At 47.8% G+C, this 24448-nt stretch overlaps 1 protein-coding gene across 1 annotated transcript in view; it reads right to left on the bottom strand.

Moving 5' to 3' along the window:
- Positions 1–225: 225 nt before the first annotated feature.
- The window catches only part of LOC146796538 (actin, cytoplasmic 1-like), a 104643-nt gene continuing 80420 nt past the window's right edge, over positions 226–24448 (bottom strand). Inside the window, exons 5-6 of the mRNA XM_085629159.1 lie at positions 9165–9346; positions 226–722 (exon numbers count right to left, since the gene is read on the bottom strand). Of these exons, the coding sequence (XP_085485285.1) occupies positions 579–722; positions 9165–9346 (326 nt within the window). The 3' untranslated portion in view covers positions 226–578. The remainder of the gene's footprint in view (positions 723–9164; positions 9347–24448) is intronic.

Here is a 24448-nt window from a genome sequence, read left to right as displayed (position 1 = left end):
ATTCTTTGTAGTTGAACCAGCCAAGACTCAGTGAAACACTGTGTTGTGGGCACTTCGATGAAAAACAGCGTCGCCCACAAAGGTATTTAGGCTTTACGGCCTATTCCCTGTATGGCAGACTCTGGCCGGGATCATGGGCTCTAATATTGTACAAGATGTCCCCAGAAAAGAGGACAAACCAACATCCACGCCAACTGAACTCTGCCAAGATGATATAAAAGCTGGTAATGTGAACACAGATTTATTAAACCAGAACAAGATGCATTTACAACCACATTGACTGCCAATAGGTGCCTCAGGTGTCTTTTCTCATGGTTCAAAAAGGAATTTTAAACCTAGGAACACTGGTATGATGTAATCTTTCTTTTGGAAAGACATGGTTGTACAATAGATCCTGCATGGAATCTATATGAAGAAACGCTTTACAAGAGTAGAGTACCATCTCCTCTTTCCTCTAATGCTCGAAAATGTTTTAAATCTCGACTAAGGGTATAAAAATACAAGGTATAAAAATTATAAAAAGCCTCGTCTATGGTTGCTTTGGTGTTTGTTTCACTGCAACTTTATGGAGAGTCCACTTAGAAGCATTTTCGGTGGACGATGCTAGCACCGGACTCCTCGTACTCCTGCTTGCTGATCCACATCCCCTGGAAGGTGGACAGGGATGCCAGGATGGAGCCACCAATCCAGACATTGTACTTGCGCTCAGGTGGGGCAATGATCTGTGGAAGAAAAACAGAAGAATTATATGAACATGTACAACAACAATCTTTGGACAGAGGTGGACCGAGACAACATTTTTCGGATCCTATTCTCCCTCTTGGTAATAACCTTAGCTACAGGTCAAAGCGATGTGAAAGATATACTTGGGTCTTCAGTAAGACATTATCCTGCCAGCACATGGGAATACTGTTTCTACTAATGATAAATGTTTGCCAACTTCATTAATCTTTTCTTCATCATCATTTACACTAAGAGGAGTAGCAATCAGAAGGCTTTTCTTGCAGTGCAAGCAGAACCTAGGCCTCTGTCTGGGGTTCTGTGATGCATGCCTACACCTTTCTCTCTGCATCTCTCCCTCTTGCTCTCTCTCACTCTTATTCACTCATTCATCTGCATCTTTGAAGCTGGATTTAGGATGGCATTGCAGTTCAGGGCAAGATATTGGCTAAGCACACTTGGGTCAAGATTAAGGTAACTTTTCCTTCTCTTATTCCCACTTCTCTTCTTTTGTCAATGTATGGAGTAGTTTGCTGTGCATGAATTTAGAATGAAAATAGTCTTGCATCACCTTGCACCAATCTTTGGCATGGAGAGTCTGCTGACATAGCCTGGGCTGTACGTTTAATGAGATTTTGGGGGAAATCTTTCTTTTAGGCTATTACCAGCCTCATTAAGTTTGAGGGACAGGCAATACTTTTTTTGCTCTGTAGATTGTAGACTTGTAAGACGTTTATAGATCTTTTTACTCTAATAACTGGGAGTTATAAGGAATGGTTTTGCCAGTGTGTTGTGGCTTTCTAGACCCCTACCTTCGTGGTCAACCCACGAGGGAACAAGGCATTGGATTTTTTTTTTGCACCACCTGTAGGAGAGTAGGATCTGCTTCACATGGGTACCCCCACTTTTTGCTGGTGTTTCACTGTTTTTCGACCTTAGTCTGGCTGTGGCCCTGCTAATCAGGACCACAGCCTAGCTGCTTCCTCTCTAAAATGGTTTGCATGTACATTAAGTACATATCTAATTGGATTCTGGAGTGCCTTATAAGCCCCTAGTATATGGTATACTATGTACGTAGGGCATAGGTACCTCAGAGGCCTACCAGGGGCTGCAGCATGTATTATGCCACCCCTGGGGAGCACTCCAAAATGACACCACAGGTCTGCTACTGCAGCCTGGGTAAGGGTGTGCTTGCACCCCTTATCGTAGTATAGGCTACCTATTTCACTACCATTATACAGACACATATAAACCTATAAGCAACTCCTATGGCATGCCTTGACAATCCTGAAGGCAGAGTGCTTGGTTTTGTGTGAGAGGGTGCCCAAGGATGAGCTGAGCCCCTCTGCAGCTTTCGGAAATCCTTCCTTATAGCTGTTCTGTGATACAGCCATGCCATATCCTCTTAACTGCATTATAACCTCGTGGTAAATGCTAACTTTGGAATGGCTGCATCAAAACATGTTGTGTTTGGTGTCAAACGCTTTGGAAGACTACTCCCCTGCCAATTCTGGCGGCGGGGGTAGCATTCCACCCTTCTAGAGGGAGAGACATGTTCACACTGGCTTAACCCAGTAGGACTTTCCTGAGCCCTGGAATCACAAAATGGATGCTTCTGCCACAGACACGGGTCTGGCCTCCTGCTGCTGACCAAAACTCCGGCAGGGGAGGCCTGGACAATAGGTTTCCTGTCGAGGGGAGGTGTAACCACCTCCCCAGACAGGTAGATGTGTATTGGGACTGGGCGGGAGCACTCTCTGGTGCTTTGAAGTCCTGCACTGGGGGCACACTTGGTGTCCCTGTGCATAGTCCAGTTCAAACCGGTTGCAGGGGCTACCTGCCCCCGCTCTGGTGCGAAACTGGACAAAGTTAATGGGTGTAACCATCCCTCTTTCCAAGCCCACCCATAGGTGGGGCCTTAGAGTTAGTCCATCCCCTAAACTTACTATAAGTATAGGAATCCAGTCCCTAGGACTTTAGATTACCCTGGACGAAACTCTGCAACATATTTCCTGGACCTTCGATGTTCTACTTTAACTAGAAGACTGAAGAAATCTCCCTGGGGTCAAGGAGTGACTCCTCTGCTTGGAAGGCACCAAAGAAGCAACTGACCGGTCTGCATCGCTGAAGCTCCCGCCGGGCACCGAAGTCTTTGCATCACCAGAGGTGGATTTCCAGACTTCCCCAAGGCTACCCTGAGTCCACAGCAAAGTTGAGGCCTGTGGCTATCGTGGGTGACGTGGAATCATGACCCCTGGACACTGTGATCTTTTGCAGCAACAGCATCTTCCTGGTCCTCCTCGAAGTTGTGCTTTGGGCTCCGAGTAGGCCCAGCCTTGAGCACCTCCGGCACCGAAGATTGTTGGCCTCCACTCCACGAGTGACCTGTGGGCCAGTTTCAAGTGCGACCGCTCGAGGCTCCTTTGCGATCACTAGCCCGTTGGCTAGCAGGTCCCTACAAAGGCAACTTCTTTTCTGCTTGGGCTTTCCTGGTTGCTCCAGACGTGCCCTCACTTACCCTTGCTGGGTGAGTCTCTCAGACCTTGCTGGTCTGCACTGCAGTCCTTTCTCTGAATTCCAGGGACTTGCCGTTGCCAAGGCTTGTTGGGTCCATCTGGTCGCCGACACCGCAGCACTTGACAGACTTTGCGGGACAGCTCGAATCCGGCTCGTGGACTTTGTCGACGCCTCCTGGACCTCATGGCTGAAGAGTCAAGACACCCATCAACTCACCTGAAGCACCCGACATCTGTGGGCATTGGTCCATCCTGCCCTCGGTCACTGGCTAGTGACCCAGACTCTGTCCCCTCTGCTTTCAGGTTCCTTACATCCTAGATCCAGGCTTGGGTATCTCCAGACACTTCTCCTCTTCACGGCAGCAGCAGTTCTTTGCAGGCTCCCATTGAAATCGACGATACGACCGGACACCAAAAGACACCTATGCACCCGGCTTCTCTGGGTGAGGTAACTCGAGTACTCCGGTGCTCACGTGGGTGCTAGCCCTAGAACTTCTTAAGTCCAAAAGGGTTTGGTCCTGACTCTATTAGAAGTGTCACTAATCTTTAAATTTCCAACCTCGACATTGCCCATAGAAGATAACGGGAACCTGCGGTTGTGTTTACACACTGCATACAGTCCCCGTGGGTCCCCTGTGTCACTACCTTGTGTGTTTCCTTGGGGTCCCAGCGATTCTACAGGCTATAGGCCTAGTGTCTATTCCAGTCATGGTTCTTATACCACTTTTTTGGTATATGGTTTGGTACGCCCCTAGGGCCCAAACGTGTATTTGTGCTATTACTGATGATTGCTATCTTGTAACTTAAGTACTTCGAACTCCAGTCTCATAAAGAGACTAGAGGGGTGTGTGTTTACCTAAATGCATATATTTTAAATATATACCTGGTGTGGTTGTCCTTTCATTTGATCATTCAAGAGATTATAAACTGGTAAAACAAGCTGCTTTACATTCCTTCAAGACTTAGCCTGAAGGCTGCTCTCCATAGCTACCACTAGGATAGCTTTCAATAAAGGTTGTCTTTAACCTATCACCATAAGGGGTTGTTTGGACTGATACAAGGTGCCCACTACAACTAGTGGACAGCATATATCAGGCCACCTTCTCACACCACCCACCTTGTCATGATATATTCTGCACTTACAGGCTTCTCCTTCCCTGAGAATGTTGGTTGGGTGGAGATTCGGGGTCTTTCTTATAAAGACATTTGTAGTGCTGGTACCATGGAATCATAAACTTTGTGCTTCTCTTCTACATTAACATAGGAACAAAGGCATGTTTTTGATTCCAGAGACTATACCATATTCTGAGGGCTCCTAAATTAAGGTTTGATTTCCAGAGGGCCCTTACAATGGCCCCCTTGTTGCCCATTATCATAAAATAATTGAAGATGTAGGGCCACATGTATGAAGCATTTTTGCTGTCGGAAACGGCAATCAAAATGTTTTTACATATGAACAAAATACAAATTGCGATTCGGTATTTGGTAGAGGCATGTTTAGTGTGTCCCTTCCAAATACCAAATCTAAATTGGATGTATGAATGTTTTGTGACCGAGTTACTGTCACAAACCATTCGTATTTTACCGACTCTTTGAAGGAAGTGGTAACTCATTCGCAAATAGGAAGTGGTCCCAAAGGACTCCTTCCTCTTTGAGAATGGAAAACAAATATTTTTTAAGAGCAGGATGTGGTCCAACGGCCTGCTCTTAAAAAATGAAACTGCAAAGTTTCATTTTTTCTTTTTAAATGCATCCCGTTTTCCTTGACGGAAAACAGGCTGCGTTTTAAAAAAAGACTGCTTTATTAAAAAGCAATCACAGACATGGTGGTGTGCTGACCTCAGCAGACCGACATCCTTGTGATGGCTGCAATTCCTAACAGGTTGCAAATTGCGACCTACCTCAATCATATGCATGGCGTAGGTCTATTTGTAACCCACTAGGAATTCCTAATGAAACCCAAAAGAGTTTCATACTTTAGAGATCCTGATTCAGAGAGAATCACAATTAGGAAATTGGTAGTCCTAATGTCAGTACATCTGGCCCTTAATTATATTGCTTTGGGTCTTGATCAGTGATTATTATTATTATTGAATTTTATACCGCGCACGGTTACCATGAGGCATCCCAGCGCTTATAGAGACCAAGAGCAGGCTACTAATAAAAAACAGAGAAGCTACAGTTATTCTGGGAACAGATACGTTTTCAGATGTTTCCGGAATCTGAGAAGGTTTGGTTCGGACCGCAGCGAGAATGGGAGGGAGTTCCAGGCGAGCGCTGTATGGATAGAAAAACTCCTGCCCCCTGAGCGGGCTCTCCTGATTCTCTTAGTCTGAAGGAAATGTTTATTGTCAGAGCGTAAGGCTCTTGTAGACTTATAAGGGCGAATCATGTCCTTCAGAATAGCTGGTCCTTTCCCCTGTATGCTCTTGTGAGCGATGCACAGGGCCTTAAAGGTAACTCTCTCTTTAACAGGGAGCCAATGGAGTGCTTTTAAAGCAGGCCTGGCTGACTGCCTGGCCGGAACATTCCGCAGCAGCCTTGCTGCTGCGTTCTGCACTTGTTGCAGGATCTTAAACGTTGACTCTGGTGCTCCAAGAAAGAGCGCGTTACTGTAGTCCAGGCGTGAGATGATTAATCCTTGGACTAACAGCTTCCGGGAGAGTTCTGGTAACAGGGGGAGAACCTTACGGGCCGACCGGAGCATTCCATAACAAACGCCCGCGATCTTCTTGGCGTGTGTCCTAAAGGACAAGTCCGGCTCCAGCCAGACCCCCAGGCTCTTGATCTCTTTTTTTGGGTCAGGCGGGGTGCCCATGCAGTTGGGCCAGCTGTTTGGCGAGAGGGCAAAACTTGAATGACCCAAGATCATCAGCTCAGTTTTTGAGCCATTCAATTTGAGCGATGACCTGGACATCCAATCAAACACATCTCTCAAGCAAGCATGGAGTGTCTCTGGCTGTTTCTCCAGCTGTGTAAGACTCACCACTAGCTGGGTGTCATCCGCATAGCTTATGGTCTTAAAGCCAAACGGAGACACCACACCCTCCAAGGGTGCCATATACACGTTAAATAACGTGGGGCTAAGGGATGAGCCCTGTGGCACCCCGCAGTGGAGTGGGAGGGGAGGGGATTTTGCATTTCCTTCCCAAACCTCGAAGGTACGCCCCTCCAAAAAGGAGGCCAGCCATTCCAGGGCCACTCCTGTGACACCCGACTCAGCTAGACGTTGTATCAGCACCCCATGGCTGACGGTATCGAAGGCCGCACTGAGGTCCAGGAGGATCACTGCCACTGATCCCCCTGCATCCAAAGTGTTTCTGGCCTCCTCTACCACTGCTAGCAGAGCCGTGTCCGTACCATGGCCTGGTCGAAATCCCGTCTGGGAGTCCCTCAACCGGCCATTCTCCTCAAGAAAGTTTGATAACCGATGGTTCGCCAGCCTCTCGGCAATCTTACTCACTCCTGGTAGTAAGGAGATGGGCCTGAAATTGGCCAAGTTCTGCGGGTCCAAGCCCGGCTTCTTCAGAAGCGCTTTGACAACCGCACTTTTCCAGTCAGGCGGCACTATCCCCTGAATGAACGAGAGATTGATCAGATTGGTCAGGGGCTCTCCTATCGTCAGGGCGGCCTGCTTAAGGTACCGCATCGGGACAGGGTCCCGAGGTGAGCCACTTTTCATGCTCCCGAGGACCTTCAGTACTTCACCTGTAGATACAGGGCCAAATGACGTCAGTCGATTTTCCGACATGCTGAAGTCCTCAGAAGGGGGCGATGTTCCCAAGACCGAGGGGAGAGAACTAATAATAATGTCGATTTTGTTCTTGAAATAGGTGGCTAATTCCAGACATTTTTCCTGTGGTCTGTCATAGACAGGAGTAGGCTCAGGTGGTTTAAGAAGCTCCTTCATCACTAAGAAAGCTTCCCTGGATGAGGACGCAGCATGGTTTACTCTCTCCCCATAGAAGGAGGCCTTAGCAGTACGTATAGCACGTTTGTATATTCTAAGTTCGATGCGATATTTTTCCCTGCTATCTATCTCCGGGCACCTTCTCCATAATCTCTCCGCGCGTTTGCAGTTCTGTCTCAAGGTTCTGAGCTCTGGGGTATACCAAGGGGCAGACCCCATTCTCTTGTCCCTAATGAGCATCTTCTTGAGGGGAAGCACATGGTCCAGTGCATTGGTCAACCAGTTCCTCACTATAACATCTGCAGACACCGGGTCACAGCCCTTCTCAGGCTGAGTGTCCTCCAGACGGGCATTCCAAGTGTCTACCGGGAGCCTTGACCATGCCCTATCTATTCTAAATTCCCTGAGTGGGAGCGTGTCATCACACTTAATCTCCCAGTTAGCCATGATCAGTGAGTGGTCAGACCAAGGAAGAGCGAGGGGAGGCATGGCGGATATACCCATCATGTTCGAAAAGATGGGGTCAAGAAGATGGCCTTTGACATGGGTGGCTCCAGTATTTATCAATTTCATCTGCAAGGCGCTCAGCTCGCTCGACAAATTGGTAGCCCTAGGGTCAATTTCTTCATCGAAATGGCAATTGAGATCTCCTAGCAAGATGAAGTTGGATGCGGCCGCAGCCAGCAGAGTAGTAGTTTCCATTAGTGACGATGTAAAATCACCCATGTTTCCAGGGGGCCGGTAGACTAGGAGTCCTGTCAACGTGTAGGTAGGGGAAAATTGAAGCGAGAATTGGCAGCTCTCACAGTCCTTGACCCCTGCCTCACGTGCCTTACAACTCAGTGACTCCCTGTATAAAATGGCCAGACCCCCCCCCTCTCCCTGTGCCTCTGTCAAGATGGTAGATCAGATATCCCGGCGCCAGCGCTATCACCGCATCCGGACCCGAGGTGTCAGATAGCCAAGTCTCAGTAAGAAACAAGGCATCAACCTTGTGGTCCAGTAGTAGGGAGTTAATCTCTGTAGCGTGGCAGGGGAGTGATCTGCAGTTAAGCAGGGCAAGCCGACACAAGGTAGTGGGGATGGCATCTTCTACATCCAGGTGGCAAACTCTACATCCCCTAAAGCGCTTTCCGTCTTTGGCAACATAGCAGCATTTGTCATATTTCGGTGTTCGGTAGGATAGGAGCTCATCCTTCGTATACCTGATCGTGATGGAGTGCTGGGGACTCACATCGGGCATAGCTACTGGCCCCGGACCCGGTTGGGCACAGACGGGCTTAACTCTGGCGAAACTCCGGCGCTAGTCCGGCGCGTCCGCTGCTCGCGTCCGCTGCGCGGAGCCATAAGGGACTATTTATATAGGGCGACTAGACCGCTCGGCGAATGTGCCCCCACCTAAGATGGCCGCCAAAACTGGATCGAGCCCGGGGCCGGTCTAAACCCAGCACCCAGGGATCAGGGACAGATGGAAATGATTTATCTGCCTAACGAAGGTAGGAGCGTTTCAGAAAAACAATTTTAAAAGTGATTTTAAAAGTCCGTTTTTTTCGTCCTAAAAAGTAGTTCTAAATGCAGGGGGGATCGGACACAAGGGATAAATCAAGTGCAATTCTTCATCAAATAAAGCAGCAACTGAGCGCTCGACTAGCAGCCTCTCAGTAGTTCTTAATTGTCTTAAAATGATATTGTTTTCCTCTGTGTGTGATGTTCGGTATTCCTATAATCTGTTTTCATTTGCCAAGTACTCCAAGAACCTGGATGGTGGGGATACACATTTAACAAAAGTATCCAATAATTTAATCGCACATGCATTTAGCTCTCCTTCTGCAGCTGATAGGTTTGACGTACTGTGCAGTTTGATAATGCATAATCGTACTAGTATTAGTATTAGTAGTCGGAGGGTCTGAGCCAATCATGACATCAAGCCGAAAGTTACCTACACAGTAAACCAGCCTCCAATCCTGTTCATTACAATGGTTCCATTGCTTGCATGCGGTACTGCTGTTGGAAATTACCTTAATCTTCATTGTTTGTGGTGAAAGGCTTGTGATCTCCTTCTGCATTCGGTCAGCAATGCCCGGGTACATGGTGGTACCTCCAGATAGCACAATGTTAGCGTACAGGTCCTTACGCATATCAAGATCACATTTCATGATGGACATGTATGTAGTCTCATGGATTCCAGCCACTTCCATTCCTGCCAGGAATGGATGGACAGGTCAGCAAAGGACATAGTGCACCACCAAAAAAAACAATTCCTCCCCAAGACAAAATTAACAGTTTTCTCTCTCAAGAACATGAGGTTACCTTTCCAACATAAACAATGTATTGAGCTTGCACCAGTGTTGCAATATATTTTATAACTAGGCTTTATCCCTCCAATTTCAGACCTACATTATAAAGATCGTATGGCACAATAGGGTGGAAACACATCAGCTGCGTTAATATTCAATTGCATACACTAGAACAAGATGCAACATAACAGGATTTTTGTTATTTTTGTTATTTTTAAGTAGAGTGTCATCTGCATAAGCTGAATCCCTGACATCAGTATCACCTATTCTGAAGGTTCGAGGTACATCTAATTTCTTCAAGTACTGTTTCCTGTAACAATACAAATAAAATAGGAGGCGGTGCTAAACGTTATGCATCATATCCACTTGATTTATTTACCCTTTCCTTTGGCATAATTTTCATCTAAGGAAAATTGCCTCTCTGACAGTGAAATTCTTATGGTCTCAAAAACGTTTTCATATCCAGGGATTTCCTTTGCCAAATTACTGAGAAGAAAATGGTGTGGAGAGATTATTTTGCCAATTTATAATCTCTTGGTTAAAGTTTAGAAGATTATGCCTCTTATCTTACATATAAGAACTTCTATGAATACTTTGGATTTGGGAAAACAGGGACACTTAGAGGTTTGCCTAATAGATAATTTATTAAAATAATGGCATGTGTTCTATGTTCTGTTTATAAATCAAGGAGGTACTGTTCCTAAAAAATAGAAAAAGAAAGCCAGGTTGGAACCCTGGGGAATCTATATGATAATTACTTGGTGCCCTCACACATCCGCATGGATGCCATACTTCATCAAAGGATGTGCTCTTTGTCTGGCTGGCGCTACAATGCCGTACGGGCCCTGCGATAGGGCACTATTAAAGGTACTGGACCTTTATAAGTGCCCTAACCCCACTTGTGCATATAACTATATTCTGTCTAGTCAGTAATCTGGTGATTGGAGTTTGATTTATAGAAAAAGGCATACCCGTTATTTATTGATTGTAATCTTAGATACTGTAGCTAGATGTTTGAACCAAGTGGAGGAGGAGTGATACAGTGAGCTGATTAACAATCTAGCCTCTTACAATCAATGCAATGAACAGAACACTTGCAGGGAGCCTCCGAATCATGAACATTTCTTAAGATCAAAAAGTGAGAACAGGTCAAAAGAGAGGGTGAGCTTGAAAGGGAAGATGTAGTTGACTCATATTTTGAAAGTAGTTGGATGAGTGATTGACCTAACCGTATGAAATTATCTATTTCTGTAAATGCAGCACACACCTCGTTCTTCCTTATGAACCAATTATTGAGGTTTCGTGCCTCTAAGTAAAACTTAAAGGACAGAACAAGGCCCTACCCACTGAGGAACCAAGGGAAATAGTTATATAGGAAAAACAATGGTTCCTGTGGAACAATAAAACCTATATTTGTAATAATATGCACAATCGCGATAAGGAGGGTTCGACTAATGTCAGAGAGGGAAGAAACCACATAGACCGATGATTTAGTATAACACCATTTATAAGTTTTCAGGGGAGAAAAAAGATATATACATTGTTCCAAATTCATTGAAAAACATGTGTGCATAGTGTCCCAAGTAAACAAGGGAACCTAAAACATAAGTGAGAGTGTGATAATTATATACAAGGTTTCCACAATTTCATACAAGTCGACCATTATCAATTTATCAATTATCTTCAGTGTGAACAGCAGCCATATACAGCGATACGCGCTGGGTAATGGTTAGCTTCTTCTATGTGTCGACAGCGTTTCGACCCTCTAATCAATGTAGGGTCTCTTCAGGACTGAATGATGTAGGGACATCGATGAAGGAAATGATAAGAAAAGCATAAGGCCCATGTACTGGCAGAAATGTGAAAAATGAGAAGGATGTGTGTGGTAGAAAGTACCTGTTAGTTCAATTGCGCAGCCTCGTGAAAATGGTGTACCACACATGAAAAATGAAAGGGAAGTAAATACTCACATGAGGACCCGGCCGGGTACTGGTATTGTGAGGAGAGAAGAAAAGGGGTAACAGTCACACATTGATTGTGATGTCAAGGGGAAACTGGATGGAGGGGAAAGAAGGGATTTCAAATGTATTGGGAATATCCGGACACCACTTACCCCAATGTGAGTGAGGGAAGGCTGACAATTGAAGGATTCAAGCGGCCTATATGGCTCGTAGACAACTCACTACATCCGTAGGGGTCTGGCAATTCCAAATGGACTTTTGGAGAAGCGGTGTGGGGAGCAGAGATGCTTTATCGTTTAAACAGTGTCAGTCCACTGTAAATATTCCTGGGGAAAAGACTTAAAAAGGGCAAGATATCAGTAGCAAAAAAGGCTTTGCAGCTAAGGTGAGCATCGGGAAATGGTGGCGTTATGGCCGTTCCTTACCAGGATCATGAATTCGTTCCAACCAGAGTGACGATGCTACACGTGTGCCTCCACAAAGCTGCGTGGTACACTGATGTTATATTCAGTGTTTTTCCACCGTCAAGCAGAGTGAACGTCAGGCCTCGCTTGCGATAACCGCTAAGGTGTTTCATTCGGTTATCAGTGAACGTGAAAAAGTGAGGAAAGACCTCAGTTTGTGATAAGTGGGTTAAAGAAAGAATAGAGGTGTGTGGCACACGGTGGAGTAGGCACAAAAACGCATGTGAGCAGAATAATTACTTTTTAACTTAATGTTACAAGCGCACTGGACTTACGCGTGCATATTTACATATTATACAGAGAACATGGAACTCTTGTGCATGGTGCCTAATCAGTGATGGTTAATATTTCTTATAGGCTTAGGCAACAGGTTGCAAGTATCTTATCTCAGGGAGGACTCTAATCAGGTTTTCCCTAGTGTCAGTATATTACCACAGTCAACATATGGTAACATGGACAGTGTGTTTGGAAAACATAACAACTGTAGCATCCTGTCAAAACAGACTCATGAAATAAAGAGGTATCTTAGTATAAATGATCTCATATGTCATAATCGGTGTGTATACATATATTAGAACCAAATAATACTTAATTATTTCCAAACAAATCTCTATATACATAAGATATAGTAACGCACGATGTTCGGTACACAGGTACTGTTTCTTGACATAGCAGGCCAGTCAATGGAGTAACATTAGTGTTTCAGTGAAGTGTGGTGACATAACCTCTCCATTCTTCAGCACTCAACACTATTCAGACCCATCTGACTTTTACATCCACAGTCACACCATGACAATGGGATACTCTATACTTTCCTCCATAGAAAACCGACAGAAAGAAATACTCTCCTCTCATACAAAAGCCAACACCCCCGCGCATTGCGGGATGGGCTGCTCTTTGGCCAATTCCTTAGGGTACGCCATAATTGCACACACAAAGCAGACTATCTGCAGGAAGCTGAAATACTCAAAACCAAACTGGTCGCAAGAGGTTACCCCAACAGACTAGTGAAGAAGTCTATGAAACGTGCCTGGCATTGCCTCAGAGTAGAACTTCTCAAAACCAAAGACAAACCCAGTCTTGACAAAATTGTATGTGTCACTACCTTTGGCACTCATTCTAACCAAGTCCGCAGCCTGATAACAAAAAACTGGAACATAATCAGGAGCATTGATACCCCACTGTTTGCATACAAACGAGGAAAAAACATTAACGATCATCTCATCAGGTCAGCAACAGATATAAAGACACACAGAACTAACACATTAGTAACTGCATGGGGTCTACCTAAAATGAAAGGGCACCACAAATGTGGGAATTGAGTCTCGTGCAATTTCACATTTAACACCAATACGTTTGAACATGTTAATGTCAAACACAATTTAGACTCTTTCTCTAACTGCAACGCAACACACTTGATGTTGTGTATTGTATATGGTGTCCATGTGGCCTCCCCTATATTGGACAAACACAGCAACCGGTCAAGGCTCGTATCGGTCAGCACCGCTGTCGTATACGGCGATAAGTCACCAATGCCCCCCCAGTATCTCATTACAACGACAAGAACTACACTGCAGATGAGATGAAATGGCAAGTAATTCACATCGCCATTTTACCTGAGAGAGGTGGAGACAGCTCACAGATACTACAGCGCAGCGAATGCCGCTGGATAGATAGAGGTAGGTCAATAGAAGAAGGGCTCAACTCGGCTGAAGAATGGAGAGGTTATGTCACCACACTTCACTGAAACACTAATGTTACTCCATTGACTGCCCTGCTATGTCAAGAAACAGTACCTGTGTACCTAACATCGCGTGTTAATATATCTTATGTATATAGAGATTTGTTTAGAAATAATTAAGTATTATTTGGTTCTAATGTATGTATACACACCGATTATGACATATGAGATCATTTATACTAAAATGCCTCTTTATTTCACGAGTCTATTTTGACAGGATGCTACAGTTGTTATGTTTTCCAAACACACTGTCCATGTTACCATATGTTGACTGTGGTAATATACTGACACTAGGGAAAACCCGATTCGAGTCCTCCCTGAGATAAGATACTGGCAACCTGTTACAGCTTTCTGCATAATATGTAAATGTGCACGCGTAAGTCCCGTGCGCTTGAAAAATTAAGTAATAAGTGATTATTCTGCTCACATGCGTTTGCGCGCCTACTCCACCGCGTGCCACACACCTCTATTCTTTCTTTTACCCACTTATCACAAACTGAGGTCTTTCCTCACTTTTTCACGTTCACCAATAACCGGATGAAACGCATTAGCGGTTATCGCAAGTGAGGCCTGCCGTTCACTCTGCTTGGCGGCGGGAAAACACTGCATATATTGTCAGTGTACCCTGGTAATCACTGTCATCTGACCTGGAGACAAAGCTGACTCACGCAGCTTTGTGGAGGCACACGCGTAGCTTCGTCACGCTGATTGGAACAAATTCACGATCCTGGTAAGGAACGGCCATAACGCCACCATTTCCCGACGCTCATCTTAGCTGCAAAGCCTTTTTTGCTACTGATATCTTGCCCTTTTTTAATCTTTTCCCCGGGAATATTTACAGTGGACCGACACTATTTAAACAATAATGCATCTCTGCTCCCCACACCGCTTCCCCAAAAGTCCATTTGGAATCACCAGACCACTGCGGCTGTAGTGAGTCGTCTATGAGCCGTATAGGCCGCTTGAATCCTTCAATTGTCAGCCTTCCCTCACTCACATTGGGGTAAGTGCTGTCCGGATATTCCCAATACATTTGAAATCCCTTCTTTCCCCTCCATCCAGTTTCCCCTTGACATCACAATCAATGTGTGACTGTTACCCCTTTTCTTCTCTCCTCACAATACCAGTACCCAGCTGGGTCCTCATGTGTGTATCTACTTCCCTTTCATTTTTCACGTGTGGCACACCATTTTCACCAGGCTGCGCAATTAAACTAACAGGTACTTTCTACCACACACATCCTTCTCATTTTTCGCATTTGTGCCGGTACATGGGCCTTATGCTTTTCTTATCGTTTCCTTCATAGATGTCCCTACATCATTCAGTCCTGAAAAGACCTTACATCAGTGGTCTTCAAACTTTTTGATGCCGGGACCCCCCCATCAAAATATTTTAGGCATAAGGACCCCCTCTTGCCAAAAACGTCTTGAACCTTGTATTCCTTATCATTGACAACCATAAATGTTCTCCAGAGAGACAGTCTGTGGTTGCACCTCATTAGTACCAGTTTAACACCCAAATATAGCAATAAGCAACAAAGAGGTAACTGGTACAGTTTTACAAAGGGCCTTCTACAGAGAGGTAACACCTGTTGCTGCTTTTTAGTAACATTTGAACCTTTTGAGTAAATAATTTTTTGTTAAAATTAGCAGATTAAGCGGCAGATGATGGATTATGTTGCAAATGCGGCAAATCTATAATTATGCTAAAATCGCTGTGGCCTTACACCATTTCATTGTAAATGAGGCCCATAGATTTTAATAATATTCAGACCCTATATAATGCAATTTTTAGGTCTCACCTGGCGAAAGCAGCACATGCGCTGCCCTCGCCATGAAGAGGACCTTTTTGAATCAATTCTCCCCGTGGGTTTACATGCACGTGTCTGCATGGACAAAGATGGCTGCTCTCGCCATCTGTCCAAAGCAGACAGCATACGTGTGTCTGTACTGACTGTGGACAGTCCGACGCCATCTTGCGAAGCTTTCATTGTCATAGCAATGAAAAGGCCGCTTCGCGTATGCAGCTTGCCGTGTATGGGTGTACAAAATGTGCTCGCGCATGACGGCATGCATTCAATTTCCCTCCCTCCCCTCTTCCATTGTGTGCATGCTTTCCCGCGTATGTGTGGACAAAATGTTTCTGTTGGTTTTTGTTGTCTCATGTTTTCCTAAAATTCTACGCCTGAAAAGGGCTCTCAGAGTGAAAGCACTGCGAGACCTAACCATGGTAGCAAAAGCTGTGTATGCTCGTAATGTAGAGCATGTCACTCTGGACTCCTTGGCATAAATGGTAGTTCTTAACTGGGACTACCCTCACAAAGTCCATTATGCAGGAAATGGAATGTTTAAACTAGGTATTTGATTTTTTGGTGAGAGATCTGGGTCCCCTCCGTCTTGCACCATGGTGTGAACTCCATTTCATACTTGAAAAGCTGTGAGCCATTAGGGTACTTCCAACTGCGTGAACCGCCATGTTTCAAACCGTTCTGTGGTATCTTTGCCCCCCGCGGAATGTTCACGCCTCCCTGCCATCATCGTAGAGTTACAGCCGTACTCTTGTTCTCCTCAGCGCCCCCACCCCCTCAGCGAGCTGCACCCATATTCCCTCTCCTGCAGTTTGACATTTGATTCATTTGCCCTTTCTGTTGGCGTCCAGACATTTTAAAAAATGTAGCTCCTGTGCTGTGTTTTGAGGAGCCTTTGAACCCTGAAGCCGTACTACATGCCAGAACTGGCCCATCGCCTCACACTGGCGAGACAACAGTACCTTTGTGTATTTACAGGTCTTCTACAGCCCCATCACCCCCACTTTTCAATATGACTCCCCCAGGTAATCTCTCCTTCTCTTTAGCCTCCCATGTTGGTTACATTTGATCACCAACCCCCCAAAAGTGTTTACAACATCCCTTTTGAGCACATGAACTGCGTTCCTTGCACTGAGTCACATCTACATTGCTATGCTATCGCCTTGTTATGCTTAAAGGGGTGTTCGGCGGTGGGGGCCGTGGATGGATGGCTGCCCCCACCCCTTCTCCAATACACACTCATTGGAAAACGCACATCTCGTGAGAATCAAACTGGATTGCCTTGATAGACCTCCACCTCCCCAAAAAAGTATTTGTGATGCCATGCCTTCAGTTCGGGAGAAAATAGGTAGTTTTAAAAAGCTTATTCGTGTGTATGTGTATCTTTATATACACACATTTTGGGCACTTGGTGCTGTAAGTAAGAACATCCCCTGTTTGCTTAATTTGTAGCAATGTTTTACATAGTCAGTTTTGACACCCTCCCCATTTTACTCTTTTATTAACATTTGTGCTTCTTCCCATTCACTTCCCACCATAAAACCGCCGACAATCTTTTCCGAGCATAACCAGGGGTTCTGCTTCCTGGGGTGCTCCTATCCCGATCTCCAAGCTAGGTCATATGCCGGAGTTTTACAATGTGTGTTTTCTTTCTTTTCTGTTACTTTGCTCATTACTTCACCCCATCATTGGTGCTCTTCCGAGGACATGGGTGAAGAGCCGCCCTGTGACCCTCCAGTTTTCTGACTTTAGATGCAGTTCTCATGACCCCAACCCCCACAGAGATATACACAGAATCCTAAGTGGAAGGACATATTTTTAACCCAGGCAGTGTTCAGCCCTTGTTTGATATGGTGCATACCATCCAACCCGAGACAGTGGAGAGCAGTAACGTCATTTCTTATCTATAATGACCCCCCACCCCTTCTTTTATGTGCTGGCATGTGTTGGGGGGTATTTAAAAATGCAATTGATTCAGAAGCCCCCACACAGGATAAGCCCCTCACGAGTTGCATTACTTTCCCCTTTTAACAACAAACCATAAAATGATTTCAAATGGTAAAGGCAGAGGGGGCACAAGCTGTTCCTAACGCAGGCAATGGCCCGTTTTTGCCCCTTTAATAAAGAATGCTGTCTGAGTTGTTTCTATTTTATATGCCCGAAGATGCCCTCGCCCCACTGCTGCCCCCCCCAGGATACTCACACCAGGGTTGTGACAAAATCTTTTTTTTTGCTCTTAAAGAAACGATGCTTAAATAAGCCCACCCCTTCTCTATTTAAATTCTAAGCACTTCTAAGCACTCTGCACCCCAATATTGTCCCATTCTATAATGTCTCTTCCGATCGCATTTCAAGTGCTATTTTTTTTTAAATCCCTTTTTGCACATTCAATACATAGACCCCTCCCGGCCTCTTGAACGCATTGCACTACCACTCAAAAACGTCAAGTGATTTGATCAATTGAATGCAACTGCACTCTCTGAGAAATCAAAGCCAGGCAGACATCTGAACACACCTTTCTGCCAGTGTGCTGCTGGCCTGAAAGAAATGCAAATGTTCACAACGAGTTAATCTGCAAATCCTTTACATTTGCAGATTAACTCATTGCACACATTTGCATTTCTTTCACAGGCCAGCAACACACTAGTAGAAAGGTGTCTTTAGCTGACTACGATTCCCCAGCACAGGAGATTCCCGGAATTAACCGTCTGGGAAGTTTTCTTTTATCAAATGAAGAGCGCGACCCCCTTCCCATGCCTCCACGGCCCCCCTGGGGGTCGCGCCCCACAGATTGAAGACCACTGCCCTACATTGATTAGAGGGTCAAAACGCCGTCGACACAAAGAAGAAGCGAACCATTACCCAGCACGTATCACTGTATATAGCTGCTGTTCACACTGAACATAATTGATAATGGTCGACTTGTATGAAATTGTGGAAACCTTGTATATAATTATCACACCCTCACTTATGTTTTAGGTTCCCTTGTTTACTTGGGACACTATGCACAAATGTTTTTCCAATGAATTTGGAACAATGTATATATCTTTTTTTCTCCCCTGAAAACGTATAAATGGTGTTATACTAAATCATCGGTCTATGTGGTTTCTTCCCCCTCTGACATTAGTCGAACCCTCCTTATCGCGATTGTGCATATTATTACAAATATAGGTTTTATTATTCCACAGGAACCATTGTTTTTCCTATATAATTAAGCAAAACTTAATCACAAGCTCCAGGTTCTCTGGCATTGTAATTTACATGGTGTCAAGGCGTCTCATATGTTGCTTGACTTTGATCTGATACACAATGTCTGGCTTAGAGAGTGGAAAACAGTCTTCAGAATTATGGGAATTTTGTAATTAACAGGTAAATCATAATATTTGTAACCCTGGGCGAGACACTACGCTTCGCCCACGTAGTGTACGTAGCGCTGCCTGCTTCGCAGTTTTCGAAGTAGGCAAAGCAGGCAGCGCTACGCACACGCCAGGGCGAAGCGTAGCTGCCTGCCACCCACCACCCACCTCCCGCCCGCCCTCCTTTTTAAAACATACCCTAATTGTAAATTAAATAAAAGTAAAAACTCTTACCTGAAGCCCGGCGTCTCCGGGGCTCCCTCTTCCTGGTTTCCAACTTCTTCTGACAAATGCGCATGCGCGGACGCCCGCGCATGCGCATTTCTTGCGAGAAATTTCCACGTAGTAGTATTTTGTGTGAGCTTCTTCAAGAAGGATGTCTTGGATTTTAATGGTATGGTTTCTAAATTGTAACCAATATGGCTCTGTAGTGCCGGATTCTTCTACTCTCTCATTTAGCTGCCATTTGTTTCTTTCTTGTCTACAGAGCACAGACTACTTCCCTATTACTATTTTTAGGATTGCTTAGGACTGTAGACATCTATTTAGCATCGAATACGGACTATAGCTATGTAAAACTGTCACAGGAATATTAGGGAGGGTGGAACTTGCAGAGTTTCACTCTGCAGAATTTCGCCAACAGGTGGAAAATATCCTGCTGGTGCTGCAATTTAGCACCGGTAGCGCGAGCAGTGCTGAAAATCAGCACAAACAGAACGTGCGGCCTTTCGAGTTGATTTTACTCCACTCAAAGTGAAAATCTACTCGAGTGATAGCAGATCTACTCGAATGACAGCCCTCTGACCAGAATGCCAGTGACCACCCGGGTTAGAAAATAGTGTTAGGAATCGCTAATTCTCATTCGTGCTCACCAGCTCCAATATTTTGAGCCTCGTGGGGAACAAAATCAGCCACAGAGCGATTGGCGGAATATGGCTTGAGTAACTCTGAGAGGTCAAAATTCCTCAGGCGGAATGGAATTTTTCACCCACTCCTAAAGAATATAAGATACAGATCCCATATTGAGTCATGGAATGAGGGCTTGAGAGCCTATGGAATATGAAAGCCTAGAGTTCAACTAAATAATTCTGAGTTTTTATCATTCTCTTGGTATGTATTTTGCAGTACATGCAACTCTGGGGCATATTCTAAAGGATTTATCGCCAAGTTATCGGCACTTCATCGCAGCCAAAGTAGCGTTAAATTCATCGCACCATTCACAAGCTGGTGCTAACAGCCGATATCACTAGTTTCCCTGTGATAGCAGACGCAAAAAACATCACGATGGATGACACTGGCAACTAACGCTAATGATATGCAGAGTAGGCGTTCCAGTGCAAAATGCAGCGAAAAGACAACTTTGCAACATTCTCAACGACCAGCCAGATTTGCGATAAGACCACAAAACAGGCGATATGGCACGTTAGCAGCAGGAAATTAACACCTGCTCCGACCTGGTGCAAAGTCGGACGACAACCAGCACCAGAGAAGGGAGCACAGCCCATAGCCACACCTGAAGAACAACAGATGCCATTGAGCTACTCATCATGCAGCTCGGAGCCCCAACAGGGCCACAACACCCACAGCAACCACCCCCAGGACTGCCACCCCCACACCCCAGATTCCCCCGCCCCCCCAGACCACCACAGTGGCAGCGCAGACAAAGACAGCGGACCTTCAGGAAACGCACCAGCCTCACAGACTTAACTCCAGAGCATGTCATTGCCCACTACAGACTCAAAAGGACAGCCATCCTTCGAATCCTGAACATTATAGCCCACAGGCTGATGGTACCAACATAGCGGAAAACCAACATCCCTACGCAGACAAAGCTGCTGGCTGTGCTGCACCTGGTGGCCTCTGGGACATTCCAACCAACAACCGCCAGAGTCGGAGAAGTCTCACAGCCAGCCCTATCCAAGTTCCTCACACCTGTCCTGGATGCCATCATCAGCTTGGTACCCCAGTACCTATACTTCCCACACACTGCGCAGGAACAGCTGGAGACCAAGCAAGGCTTCTACGCCATGGCTGCTTTCCCGCACGTGTTGGGGGCAATCGACTGCACACATGTACTCCTCGTGCCTCCTGCCGCCACTGCACGCAATTACCACAACAGGAAGCACACGCATTCCATCAATGTGCAGGCCATAGTGGACCACCGGGGACTTTTCACCAATGTCGTCGCCAACTACCCAGGCAGTGTGCATGATTCATACATCTTCCGACAGTCCATCATTGTTGGAGGGAGGACCACCGGGTAGTCGGAGGGACTATTCCGGGGCACCTTCCTACCGCAAAGTTATAGCCGAGCGCCGCTGAGAAGCCACCTCGGGGAGGTCTTTCTCCTAGGATCGTACTAGGCCCAGTAACACCACCACACAGGACTCAATATCAGTTGCGTGACTTGGTTCTTTATCAGCAGTAGCACCTTCAATATTTACAGTGGGATCGAGGGATCCTATAAGAGTCTCAATGTCTGTTAGAGGGATAGGGTAGCGGGACAGTCTTAGTACCAACCAGGTACGGGAGGGCTCGGCGCCAGACCTTGAGTGCTGGTCTCAGAGCGGCTCGGACGTGGGGAGCCGCGACGGCGTCTGCAGGGCTCGGGTGGCAGTTCCGCTTAGGTTGAGCCGCGACACAGTCAGCAGGGCTCCGGTGGTAGGTCCGCTTCGGTCGAGCCGCGACGAGGTCAGCTGGGCTCTGATGGTAATGTTCAACAAGGTCGGGCCGCAACAGCGTCAGCAGGGCTCCAAAGGTTCGTGAAGGTCTTTAAGCACGGTGGAGCCGCGACGTCGTCAGCAGGGCTCAGAGGGTGGGTTCAAGGTGAGTCTTCTTCCGTAGGGTCAGCCGCGATCCGATCAGCAGGGCTCTTGACTCCAGGATACAACTACTGTCCTGTTGTCGGGTCGCCCCAGATATAGGACTGGAGCCCTTTGATGTCCGGACCCTTGCGCCCGGAGGGGGCGGAGAGGCCGAGTAGGGAGCGGCCAGACGCCCAGCAGGAGAGGCGCCAGGCCCCAGAGAGCTGTGGGGCGATCGCACCTAGGTGTGGAAGGACGGTTGGGGGTCCCATCGATACTGCCCTCCGCCGGGAGTGGGAAGGGTTCCCGTAGTATCCCCCGGGCCAGGGGTTGGCGCCTTGATGTTGGGCCTCGCTGGGACAGAGGCCGGGTGAAGCGGGGTCACGCAGGTGGTCACGTGGAGTGACGTATAATCCAAAATGGAGGAGCCCCGAGGTGCATGGGACCTCGTGCGGCTTAGCGCGGGGAAACAGGACCACGCCACGAGGCCGGCTCCCACATGCGTCCCCCCCAGCTGAAGGCAGGGAGAGTCACCCATCTCCTTGGGGGTTCTCCTCGCCGAGGCGGAAGAATCGGGACAGGCCGTCAGCATTGGCGTGGTCGTTGCCGGGCCGGTGTTCCACAGTGAAGTCCATCCCTTGCAGCGAGATGGACCAGCGCAACAGCTTGGGGTTCTCGCCCCGCATTTGCATAAGCCACCGCAAGGGCCGGTGGTCAGTCTGGACCCTGAAGTGGGTGCCGAAAAGGTAGGGCCGGAGCTTCTTGAGAGCCCATACCACAGCGAAGGCCTCCCGCTCGATGGTGCTCCACCTCTGTTCTCGCGGCAGCAGTCGGCGGCTGATAAAGGCCACTGGTCGGTCGAGGCCCTTGGCGTCCAGCTGGGAGAGGACCGCCCCGACCCCGTACTCCGAGGCATCGGTCTGGACTACAAATTCCTTGCTGTAGTCAGGGGCCTGTAGCACAGGGGCAGCGCACATGGCCGCCTTGAGAGCATCAAACGCGGTCTGACAGCGGGGCGTCCAGTGCACCGCCTTGGGCTGTTTCTTTGAAGTGAGTTCCGTAAGGGGGCCCACAATGCTGCCATAATCCTTGATGAATCGTCGGTAGTAGCCTGTGAGGCCTAGGAAGGCCCGGACAGCGGTTTGGGTTGCGGGGGGCTCCCATGCCTGGATGGCGTCGACTTTTAACTGGAGGGGCGCCACCTGGCCACTCCCCACCTGGTGGCCCAGATAGGTCACAGATCCTTGACCGATTTGGCATTTACTGGCCTTAATGGTGAGCCCGGCTCTTTGGAGAGCGGCCAGGACTTCCCCAAGGTGCCCTAGGTGCGCGGCCCAGTGGTCGCTGAAGACAGCAATGTCGTCGAGGTAGGCCGCGCTGAAGGCTTCTAGTCCGGCCAGGACCTTGTTTACTAGCCTCTGAAAGGTCGCTGGGGCGTTCTTCATACCGAAGGGCATTACCCGAAAGTGGTAGTGCCCATCGTGGGTGGAAAAGGCTGATCGTTCTTGGGCGCCAGGAGTGAGCTTGATCTGCCAGTACCCAGCGGTGAGATCAAAGGTGCTTAGGTAGCGGGCGGCCCCTAAGCGATCGATCAGCTCGTCTGCTCGTGGCAAGGGGTGGGCATCGGTCTTGGTGACTGCGTTCAGGCCCCGGTAGTCGACACAAAATCTGAGTTCGGGGGCAGTGCCGGGGGCGGCGGCCTTCGGCACCAAGACTACCGGGCTGGCCCACGGGCTGTCGGAAGGCTCGATGACTCCGAGGGCGAGCATCTTGGCGACCTCGGTCTGTATGCAGGCTCGGACCCGGTCAGGTATTCTATAAGCGCGGTGTCGTACAGGGGGGCTGTCCCACGTGTCCACGTCGTGGACGCACCAGGGGGTCACCCCGGTGGTGAGAGAGAAGAGGGCAGCGAATGGTTGCAGCAGCTTCTGGCAATCATGGCGCTGTTCTGGTGTCAGGGTGGCGGAGAGGCGGACGCCCTCCAAGGAGCCGTCTTGGCCCGAGGACCCCAGGAGGTCTGGTAGGGGCTCGGAGTCACTTTTGCCCCCATCGTCGGTAGCCAGCAGTAGGCTTAGTTCAGTTCGGGCAAAGTGGGGCTTGAGCCGGTTGGCGTGCGGGACCCGGAGGGGGTTCCTCGGGGACTCCATGTCGACCAGGTAGGTGACGGGGCTCTTCCTCTCAACTACCTTGAAGGGCCCGGTCCACTTGTCCTGCAGGGCGCAGGGGTCCACGGGTGACATGACCCAGACTTGCTGGCCCGGCTCGAACTCGATGGCTGAGGCATTTTCGTCATACCAGCGTTTCATGTCTTCTTGGCTGGCTTCGAGGTTGGCTTCTGCCAGGGCCCGGAACTTCCGAGTCTGGTTCCGCAGGGTCAGGAGGTACCGGTAGACGTCGGGGGGGGGCATCTTGGACGTTCGCCTCCCAGCCCTCCTTGACCAGGCTGAGGGGCCCTCGGACGGGGTGCCCATACAACAGTTCGAAGGGGCTGAAACCCAGGGATTTCTGTGGTACCTCCCGATAGGTGAACAGGAGGCAGGGCAGCAGGATATCCCATCTCCTCCTCAGGGGCTCTTCCAGGCCCTTGATCATCCCCTTCAGGGTTCTGTTGAACCGCTCGACCAGTCCGTTCCCCTGGGGGTGGTAAGGGGTGGTGAATTTATAGGTGACCCCACATTGTTGCCAGAGGGATCTCATGTACGTCAAAATAAAGTTCGTACCCCTGTCGCTCACCACTTCTCGGGGGAACCCCACCCTGGAGAAGATGCCCATCAGGGCCCGGCCCACCACTGGAGCTGTCACAGTTCGGAGGGGGACGGCCTCTGGGTACCGGGTGGCGTGGTCGACCAGTACCAGGATGAAGCGGTGCCCC

The sequence above is a fragment of the Triturus cristatus genome, chromosome 10, assembly GCF_964204655.1.
Source record: "Triturus cristatus chromosome 10, aTriCri1.1, whole genome shotgun sequence".
In the NCBI taxonomy this organism is placed as follows: Eukaryota; Metazoa; Chordata; class Amphibia; order Caudata; family Salamandridae; genus Triturus; species Triturus cristatus.
Note: the sequence above shows the minus strand (reverse complement) of the source record. Positions and strands in the feature narration are given on the sequence as shown.